Genomic DNA, 11,229 nt, shown 5'->3' on the forward strand with positions numbered 1-11,229 from the left:
GCCCCTAAGACAATCTGTTCGAATTTTCACTTCTGTATTCCTGGCTATGGAGCTCCGGTGTAGTGGCTAAGAACCTGGCTGAGGACCAAAAGGTCGGAAGTTCGGATTCACCAGCTGCTCCTTGGAAACCCTATGGGGCAGTTCTACTCTGTCCTATAGAGTTGCTTTGAGTTGGAATCAACTCGATGGCAACAAGTTTTTATTTTATTTTTATTCCTGGGAAGTGGAGGCATACTGACGAAATCACACAAACTCAGGGCTGGAATTCACGATGGTCAATTCCATTTGGACCTTCAACACTCTTCAGCAAGCCTCCCCTTCCCCGTTCTCTTCAGTAGTCCATGCAAAACTTTTGCCACTCTCCTCAAACTCACAATACATTGAAACTCTCATGGAAGCCTGGGTGTCACTTCCCCCTTCACTGAGAAAATTAAACCCATAATGGAATAATTTCTCAATGTACTCCCCTGCACATAATTTCCATACACGTACTTCAATCCTGTGCTTTTTACCCCCGAGCCTCAAAATGAAAGTTCACATCCATGTGTATGTTCTCATTCTTATTCCCTTCTGTTTTCTTTGGCAATACTGTTCCATCAGTTCTGTCAGCTACTTGGACATCTGATTTTTCCCACTAAACAGTAAATACATTATTGTCTCTTTAGTCAGTATATGAGGAGTTTCTGGGTGGTGCAAATGGTAAGCAGTCAACTACTAATCAAATGGTTGGTGGTTTGAACCCACCAGAGGCCCCTTGGAGTACAGGCCAGGCAATCTGCTACCAAAAGGAAATAGCCCTGAAAACCCTGTGGAGCACAGGTCTACTCTGCAACACCTGGGGTCTCTATGAGTTGGAATAGATTTGAAGGCAACTGGTTAGTCATTAAATGAATCTTCCTCAATCTTGCAACCCTTTCTATCTACCACCCATTTCTTACCTCTTGCCTTTTTCAGCCAGGCTTCCTTAAAGAGACATCTATCTGCTTACTGGATACAAAATTATGTTTATAAAATTCACTTGTAAATGTGTGTATATTTAGAATCATTCACTATCTACAGATCACCTAACAGGTGAAGATGAATTTCGATATCATGGGGAAAATCCCAAGAACAGGGTTCAGACAATGGAGTGTAAATTCAGGCAAGAGTGTACTGTCTATTTTTATCAGGAGTAGAGGGTACAGGCAGGGGAGTAGGAAGAAATCAGCCTGGGAGAAAAGTTTTGAGTTATATTGTGGAGGGCTTTGAGATAAAGCAAGACCTTTGTACTTTATTGTTTAGGCACTAAGAATTAATACAGTGGTTATGGGTTGTATTAGCCTTTTCTGGTAATACAGATATGAAATCTTTTGTTTAATGCAAACACAGGTATTTGGGCTTATAAACAAAATTATTGATCAATAACGCAACATTTGGAGTGGCAATCTGGTGCAAGAAAACCTTCAAGTTGTTTTTAAAAATGTGTATACACACACACACACACACACTCACAATGTTACTTCAGGAGATACAGCTTAGGCCTGAGAAAACCAAATCAGAACTACCCCTTTCTGATCTCAGCCCAAGGAGAATTGTCATATAGAATCGAAAGCCCTGTTTTCTGTATGCTATGGTTCATTATTGTGGTTGCTGATGCTGGATTGTACATGGAGGAGGGAAAGCAGAATGCTCTGGAAGAGGAGAAGAGAAGGGGAGGGCATGTGTGCTTTCTCTCTGCCTTGTCTTTATCCCTACCTCTCCCCTCTGAACTTGGGTTCTGGAGTCAAGCCAGGATTCTAGTCGTAACTTTGCCATTACTTCTCTCTGTTACTTTATGCAATTCATTTCACCATTTTTTTCTACTTCATCTGATAAAACACGTAACAGTTCTACTCACCTCTTGGGGGTTTGTGAGGGTCGCCGGAGGTACTGCATAACAGGCAGTTGCTGGCACATAAGTGCGCAGTTAAAAGCTAACTATACCTTGACGTCGTAAAGACTCTTATGCAATGTGTACAGTTCTGCCTGAGGATTTTTGCTGAGCTGGATGCTGCCCCTGAAGCCCTGTGGCCTTCACACACCTTCCATAGGTGGGAAATTTCTAGCCAGGGATTCTAGCTCCTTTCAACAATGCTTTTTGGGAACATGATGGAGAAAGGGTCAGTAGAGGCTCTGGATGGAGGGTCTCTGTGTGGTCCTATGTTCCTCAGGTGGAGGAGACAAGGCCAGGCTGATATGGAAACAGGAGCTCTGTGTTTCCCAAACTTGGAGCAGAAGGGGCAGACAGGGCCTGTGGGGCTGGAGTTGTCCTGAAAGGACCCTGAAGATGAGCCATGTAGTTTCTTCCTCAAGAAGCAGCATAGGTCATAGCATAGACAGAATTTGGAATTATTCACTAGGTTATAAAGACTCTTGAGACACAACTCCCCCAGTTCTTTATTCAGGCCAAAGTCAGAGTAATGCTTGAGACTCATTTACACACTCCTTCTGCTGTATCTTAAGGGGATAAAGTGGCTTCTAAGAGTAATCGTTCCCAGAGTTCTTTTCCAGAAGGAAAATCTGGGCAAGGAAATTCAAGAGAGTATGTGCTCAGGGTCCAAGTTATTGAGTGAGCTACTCTAGGACCTTTTTTTGGAATGTGGGTCCCCTCTTCCTGTGGTTCAGCACAATCCTGGAACCATCCCTTTGGGCTACCAGGGCTATGGTCCAAACGAGCTTTTGGTGATTTCTTCTGGCCCACATTGAATTGTTCTGGTGTTCATTGTGGCAAAGAAGAAGAACTGTAGTTCATCTTTGCTCTAGGGTCTGACACAAGGAGTTTTAGGGTGGTAGTTACACTTTCCATTGTCCAGCATGCTGGTAGTAGGTAACCCAGGTGTTTAGATTCTTAAATTCCTGTAAAATACCAAACCAAACCCATTGCATTTAAGTTGACTCTGACTCATAGTGACCCTGTAGGGCAAATTAGAACTGCCTACAAGATTCCCAAGGAGAAGCTGGTGGATTGAACTGCCGATCTTTTGATTAGCAGCCAAGCTCTTAACTACTGCGCCGCCAGAGCCGTGTAGCTTTTATAATAGTCTTGATTGATGGTCATTGTCCTATGCTTTGGATCCCTGGTGGCCCAATGGCTAAATGCTATGTTAAACTGCATTTTCCTCGTTAGTGTTTCAGGTCACACAACCCTGTTAGTTGTGTTGTTACCTGACCTGTATTTGGATCATGCTCCCCTTCCAGGTCATGGACTTCCCAGACATGGATAAGATGACACCTGCCTTAGTCATTTAGTGCTGCTATAACAGAAATACCAAAATGGATGGCTTTAGCAAAGAGAAATTTATTCTCTCACACTCTAGGAGGCTATAACTCCAAATCCAGGGTGCCAGCTCCAGCGGAAGGCTTTATCCCTCTGTCAACTCTGGAGGAAGGTCCCTGTCATCAGTCTTCCCTTGTTCTCGGATTATCTCAGTGCAGGAACCTCAGGTTCAAAGGACAGTCTTGGCTTCTGCACTACTTGCTTCTCTCTTTTATATCTCAAAAGAGACTAGCTTAAGACACTATCTAATCCTGCAGACCTCATCAACATAACTGCTGCTAATCCATCTTACTGCATCATAGTGATAGAATTTACAACATATGGAGAAGTCACATTAAAAGATAAAATGGTAGACAATCATACAATGGAATCATGACCTAGCCAAGTGGACAGATATTTTTGGGGGACTCAATTCAATCCATGACAATATCCTACGATAAAAATTTCTTCGAAGTAATCACATTTTGCTCTTATTGTCCTTCTCCGACTCTCTTATAGATCCATGGTTTATGTATTGGGTATCCATTAGGGGGAAGGAATTGTGTGACAATATAGAATTATGAAGAAAATGATGCTTGAACCCTCAAAAATTTGCAAAAATTTTCTGTGGACTGTGATTACAGTTTTATTTTGCTAACCAAAGTAATCCGAGTCTACCATTCCCACCCATTCTTCTACAAGTTTCATTTCTTCTTTCTACATTCATTGATCTACTGATTTTACAAGATTCTCAGTCTACACTCTTAGATAATTTCATTGATTTCCATAACTTCGTGTATCAACTTCACTCTGATCTATGCTTTGTTAATTTTGCTCCAGTTTCACATCTTCATTCTACTATTTAATTGAGTATCTCCATGAGAGTCTCCCACAGGAACCCCTGAAAATACATTGAAAACAGAACTTTTTTTAAAAAAAATTACCCTCTTGCTGACTATTTTTACTAAAGGTATCCTATTTCTTTTAGTGGTTCAACCTTCAAATCTTGAAGACGTTTTCTTTTCCTCATTTACTGCTATCATAAAAATGGCTACTTTCAATTGTTTTTATTCCCCCATTATTTTGCGTCTAAATTCTTTGAGATCTTCACTTTTTCTCTTCTCTAGATAGCTTTAACAGCTGCCTAATTGAACTCCTGGTTTCATCATCTCCCTTACCCATCTCTCTTTACATTGAATCCTTGATTTCAGACAAACTCTCATCATTGCTATATGCAGTGCATCTGTCTATCTACCTACCTATCTGTCTTTCTGTCTGTTTACCTATCTATTTAGAATAATATCATAAACATCCATGGGCCCTCCACCTAACCTGAAAAGTAAGACTTCAGTAATACCTATATCTAACTGCATGGTACTCTTAATTCCACTCCCCTCTTGAGTATCCCCTCATCCTGTATCCTGTGTTCATCTTTCCCTTGTTTTGTTTTTGGGCACATTTACCGAGTGTATATATATTCCCTGAAGTGTACTAAGAAAGTTGTTTATAACCTTATTAAAAGTGTGCCAATAACAATCTTTTGGGATGTGTTTTTTTTTTTTTTCCAATTGAATATAATGTTGCTAAGATTGAACCAAATTGTTGCATGTCTGTAGGTCATTCAGACAAAAGTTGTACCTCTACCTTTTGGAGGGATTTATCCCAATTACCAAGGGAAGTGTGTTGCTGCTACACAGTGGGTGCAAGGAAGATTATGTCTAGGATTCAGATGATTTTCTGGGGTGACTCGTGGTATTTCCATGTCCAATAGCAAAGCTTAATAGAAACTACAGAACCAAAGAAAGGTAGTCCTAAAAGTGATCTGCTGCTAACCTGAAGGATGAAGATTTGAACTCACTCAGCAATCTACAGAAGAAAGGTCTGGTGATCTGTTTTTGTAAAGCCTATAGCCAAGAAAATTCTATGGAACAGTTCTATTCTGTGACATATGGGGTTGTCATGAGTTGGAATTGATGGCAACAGGTTTTCTATTTTTTTTTAATTGAGTACTCAGATCCCTCAGGAATGAAAATTTGATTCACTTCACCAGGTGAGGACCAAGTGTCCACTGTTCAGAAGCTCCTCTCAGAGATATGAGCATCAGATAAGTGGCTGTCCTTTGTCTGAGTGGCTAGGTGCTGGTAACACCACCTTTTCCCTCTTGTTTCCCCAGTCCTCGTGAAAATAACTTCTTTCTGTGGTTCATAATTTCCGGATTAATTCAGTAGCCGTCTTTTTTTCTCTGTTAGCCTATTTTAGGATACACCTGTTGTCTTAGGCTGGGTTCTCTAGAGAAGCAAAATCAATAAGGCATATATATATATATATATATATCAATATCAAGGAAACAGCTCATGCAATTGTACAGGCTAGAACGTCCCAAGTAGGTGGATCAGGATAGAGGTTTCTCCTGATTCACAGGAGAATCTAATCCTGATTCTCCTGCAGGGGCTGACAAACCCAAGATAGGCAGGTTGGAGTGCAGGGCTCTTGCTCACAGGTTGTGAATGTTGATGAATCCCAAGACTGGCCAGGAAGATCACATGGCTCTTCCTGATTCATGTAGCTGCAGGGTTGGTGAACCCACAATTGGCAGGTTGGAGAGCAAGATTCTTGCTGACAGGCTGCGAACACTGATGAATCCCAAGATTGGCAGGTAAGCTGCTAGCTCAAGTCGCAAGAACCAGAGGTCAAGCAAACAAGAGGCAGCTGCAGGATCCAGAACCAGCCAAAAGCCTTGGCAAGGTGAGCAGGAAGGAAGTAGGCAGTGGTAGGTGGAGATGAAGGCTGAGGGGGCAGTGAGACACCACAGGCCTCGCTGCCACCACTACTGCTCAGCAGATTCCATCATGGGGGTGCTCAAACATTAAATTTCAACAGGGAAATGATTGCAACTGCCAAAACACTTAGAATCATATCCCAGCCAAGTTGACACACAGTCTTAACCATCACACATGTGTATCCAATTTCCTGTATTAAATAATTCAATTAAAAATACTGGGTGTGATTTCTGTTTTCTGATTGGACCTTAACTGCCATACCAGCATAGTCTTTTCCTGGCTTATTCAATCATGGGGACTTAGGATTCCAGTATTAACAAACTTCTTAAGTAAATGAAGCATATAAAGTAAATGAAATGAAAGAGAAAAACAGAAAAAAATTAGGCCTTAAACAAACAATTACACATGTAGTTCAACCATGTATTCAAGACTAAATGGACACACTAGCCTAGCAGCAAGAAGAGAAGGAAGAAGGGGGCAGGAAAGCTGGATGAATGGAAATGGGGAACCCGAGGACAAGAAGGGAGAGCGTTGACATGTTGTGGGGTTGGCAACGAATGTCACAAAACAATATGGGTATTAATTGTTTAATGAAAAACTAATTTGCACAATTTATCTGATTTTTCCTCGAGTGTGTTTATGTCAAGTGCTTTATCTTCAATCTCACTAATTCTGACTTCCATTGCCTCAATTCTGCTGCTATGCCTTTCTATTGAGTTGTCTAATTCTGAAATTTTATTGCCAGTCTTCTGGATTTCTGTTTGCTGTCTCTCTATGGATTTTTGCAGCCTATTAAATTTGTCGTTGTGCTCTTCTCTTATCTTCTTAAGTTCCTCTATTGCTGTGCCTGTGTGCTTCTTGGCTTGTTCTGCATTTTGCCTGATCTCCTGAAGTGTTCTGTATATTAATCTTTTGTATTCTACCTGTGGTAACCCCAGCAAGTTATCTTTCTCTGGAAGATTTCTTAATTCTTTGTTTTGGGAGCCTGCTGAAGCCATCATGTCCTGCCCCTTTGTGTGATTTCATATTGACTGTTTTCTCTGAACCATCAATAAGTTATCATATTTATTTATTTTGTGTTTGCTTACTGTGTCCCAGCTTCTTGCTTTGTTTGTTTTGGTATGCCCAAATAGGCTGATCATGTGAGCTAGCTTGATTAGTGGCACCTTTTAAACTCTAATATCCTGTCACCATGTGTTTAGAGCTGTTACTAGGTATCTGAGCTCAGGAGTCCATTTACTTTTCTTGTATGGATTCAGCTCAGGTGTTCAGGTAGTCAGTCGGCTACCAAGTGTGTGGTGTAGCCTCTCACCTACAGTTCTAGACGGTCAGGGGTGATTGATGTAGGCACAGTTATCTGGCTGCAGTATGGGGTTATGCACTGAGCAAGGCAGGTGGCTGACAGCCACCCCTGAGTGTCTGTAAGGATAACATGTCCCTGCTCCCTAAAGCACATATGTGGGTGGGTTTTGCAGCTGGACTATGGGCACCCAGTGGTGTTGGCTGTAGGGACTGGATGGCACCACTTATTCGTGGACCCCTGTAGTGGGTGGCTTGGTGGCGTGCGTGGCACCACCAGTCCTCAGGCTCCTGATGTGGGTAGGTGAGGACCCTGCTTAGCAGGCAGAGTGGTGTCAAATGTCACGACCATGTCTCTCCACTATATATCTGAAACAGTTGAAGTTAGACTTCAGGTATATACTCTGTTGGACTGTGTTGATATGGGCCTACACTGTTGAAATGGGCCCACACATGTCTATGCAGGGGTGAATGGCAATCAAAGTCTGTGGACCCCTTATGCCTGTGCCTGTGCAAAGGAGCTGTTTCTGCTCTGAGTTCCCAGCTTAGCGGAGCCGGCAGAATATTTTTTCCCTGTTTGTTAATTTGTTCCCTCTCCAAGGCTGGGAGAATGTCTCAGGATGCTTGATGGGTCCTACCTCTGGCCCAGGGGACACAGCACTCTGTGAAGCCATCTCAGATCTAGTGCAGAGTGGGAAGGGGGCAGGTAAGTGGGGGAGAACTTTTTCCCAAAGGGATTTTGTTTTTTGATCTTTGCAGTAGGTTGAAAACATGTACTTATCTTTTGCCAAATGAACACTGCTTTTCAGTGATTCTGAAGGCATGAGCAGACTCTCTGCTGCTCAGTCTCTCCTGATGTGGAAAATGTGTCCCTGAACGCCACTCCTTGCCTCACCACTGGTGCTAGCTGATCGTGGCCTGCAGGGTGCTGGTTCCTGCTGGGTCAGGTCTGGTAACTCGTTGCTGCTTCTGAACTGTCTCTCCCTTCCCCTCCTGCTCAGTCCGATTCCTCAACTTTGCCTTTGTTACTCTTAGATATAATCGATTCACTTTTGGGGGAGGTATTTGTTGTAGGAGGGACCACAGGAAGTGTCTGACTACTCTGCCATCTCGGCCCTGCCTCCTTTACCTAAAGCACAAATATAAATAAAATAAAAACCACATAGTCACTGAGTTGATTCTGACTTATGATGATCCCAGGTGTTACAGAGTAGAACTCCGTGGGGTTTTCTTGATCGAATATGGTAGCAGATCATCAGGCTGTTCATTCATGGTGCTGCCGGGTTCAAAATGCCAACCTTCCCTTTAGCAGTGAAGTACAAGGTTAAAAAAATCACTTCAGGACAGCATGTTGGGCAGAATCAAATGAAAATGGCTGAGGCATACAATAACTGAGTTAACATGTAGGTTCAGTGATTCTTTTTTGCAATTAAAGCTGCAAATATACAAATAGATGTTTATGATCATTGTAATTTCACTGGTGAAATAATAAGTGCCAAGAAGGATAGTATAAAAGAACAGGGGAGGAAATGTAGATTCTTAGGAAACTTCATACCATGAACTGGTGTAACAACCTTATATTATTCCTCCGTTTAACTTAAAGTTAGACAAGGGAATTGAACTCCACTACTGTATGAGCGTAAAAAAACCCCAAATCAAACCCACTGGCACCAAGTCGATTCTGACTCATAGCAAACCTATAGGGCAGAGTAGAACCACCCCATAGGGTTTCCAAGGAGTGGCTGAGGGATCGGAATTGCCACCCTTTTGGTTACCAACCAAACTCTTCAACCACTGCAGAACCAGGGCCAGATATAGGCATAGTAGGGATGATTAAACATAATAATGCAATAAAAATTGACATTTCAGTAGTGATTTACACCCCTCAAGGCATAAGCTTATGTGATCTTTTCAATGCTGTGTGGGAGGCAGGACAGAAATATTTTTCCTAATACGTAGATGTGGGAGTGGAGGTTCATACTTTCTCAATATTATTCTGCTAGTTAGTAGCATAACTGGTGCATGAACCCATTATTTGTATACTGCAACTTTGCCAAAAGGAGCAACAATGTGTACAAAGTGTCAGTGAGATGTCTCATCAAACTAATGCAAGATTTATGAGAAGGGGAATTTTCTGGCTGGAAAGATCAACAGTGGTTTCTTGGAGAGGGAAGACATTGGGGTTGGACTGTTATGTGCATGCTTAATGGTAACTACCCTCCCCAATGTATGACCTCACAATTGTTATGAGGAAATTCTCTTGCTGAAGAGTTTCCCCAAGGCAGCCTTCATGTCTCGGTTTCTCAGACTATAGATGAAAGGATTTAACATTGGAGTCACCGCTGTGTACATCACAGTTATCACTGCATCCTTCAGGCTGTAACTGGTCAGAGGACGGAAATACATGCCCATCACTGTCCCATAATACAAAGAAACAACTGTGAGGTGGGAACCACAGGTAGAGAAGGCTTTGAGCATGCCCTTAGTGGATGGAACATGTAGGACAATGGAAAAGATCCGAATATAGGAGATAATGATACATATTAATGGCACAGAGAAAACACCAACTCCTAGGTACATCATTTTCACATTAAAGTGGATATCAGAACAGGACAACTTGAGCAAAGAGGAAATGTCACAGTAGAAATTGGCCACTTCCTGTTTGCCACAGAAGGACAGACTAGCTGTGAGCAGAATGTGGGGGAGAGTACTGGCATTTGCAATTACCCAAGACCCAACAACAAGCAGAAAACAAGACCTCGGGCTGATAAATATTGTATAATGAAGAGGGCGGCTGATGGCTACTGCACGATCATATGCCATCACAGCCAAGATATAGCTATCTGTTGCAGCCAAGGCAATCATGAAATACATCTGTGTTAGGCATTCTCCAAAGGAAATGGCTTTGCTGCCCAAGAGATGGTTTGTTATCATTTTAGGGACGGTTACAGACGAGAAGAGGATGTCAACAAAGGAGAGATTGGCAAGGAAAAAGTACATGGGGTTGTGAAGGCGAATGTCGGAATGAATGGCCAGGATGATGAGCAGGTTTCCAATCAATGTGCTGGGGTAAATAAACAGGAAGAGGATGAAGAAGACATCTTCCTGCTGTTGTTGACCGGTAATTCCCAGGAGAATGAAACCCAAAGTAGAGGACTGGTTTCCATCCCTCATGGTTCCTTCAGCATGAAAGAGAGAAGACTCCAGATTACTAGTGAATTTACTGTGTGTAATGATCATGGTTATCCACCACCTTTGACTACAAAGTTCAGCTACCTCTCTATTCTGAGATAGCTAATATTTTGGGGAAAAAAGTCCCTGTTGGTCAGTGGGATTAATTATCAGTCATCCCCGGAACGTCCATTTGCCAAACACTCTCTTTGGTTTGGTGGAAAATCACAAATCTGAGAAAAACACAGTTCTTTAATCCATTTGTTGAACATAGAATTATTAAGAATGAAATCTGTGCCAAGCACTGTGTTGGAGAAGAGAAGGCGAATTGAGAAATAGTCTCTGTCCTTAGGATCTTTACAACTTAATTTAGAAGCCAGAGTTGCACATTTATTTTATTACATATGAAAAAGAAAGGACAGCATTTGGGAAAAAGAAAACATACTCCAGAGTAATGGGTATGTCAGTAGAAGGACTACCCTGGACAATTAGGAATTGGTCCACTGACCAAACTCAGAGTGAGCCAGAGCCCAGGAGGTGACAGATGTCTATATTGGCATCATCCAATTATCAATCACAAGTTGCAAAAGCAGCTCAGCGCATTCTCCACCGTCCCACATGTTTCATTTTTAAAGTAGACTTTTGCTACCTCATTTGATAGGTTTTATCTCTTTTCCAAGACCTTAACTATATGTAATCACAATG

The 11,229-nt window shown here is 42.1% G+C and overlaps 1 protein-coding gene across 1 annotated transcript; it reads right to left on the bottom strand.

Annotated features, from left to right (window-relative positions):
• Nucleotides 1-9,368: 9,368 nt before the first annotated feature.
• On the bottom strand, nt 9,369-10,571 carry LOC100663638 (olfactory receptor 1A1-like). Its single transcript, XM_023556110.2, has one exon. It carries the CDS (start codon nt 10,525-10,527, stop codon nt 9,598-9,600), a length of 930 nt encoding a protein of 309 aa, XP_023411878.2. The 5' UTR covers nt 10,528-10,571; the 3' UTR covers nt 9,369-9,597.
• Between the last annotated feature and the right edge of the window lie 658 nt (nt 10,572-11,229).

This window comes from Loxodonta africana, chromosome 18 (genome assembly GCF_030014295.1).
Source record: "Loxodonta africana isolate mLoxAfr1 chromosome 18, mLoxAfr1.hap2, whole genome shotgun sequence".
NCBI lineage: Eukaryota > Metazoa > Chordata > Mammalia > Proboscidea > Elephantidae > Loxodonta > Loxodonta africana.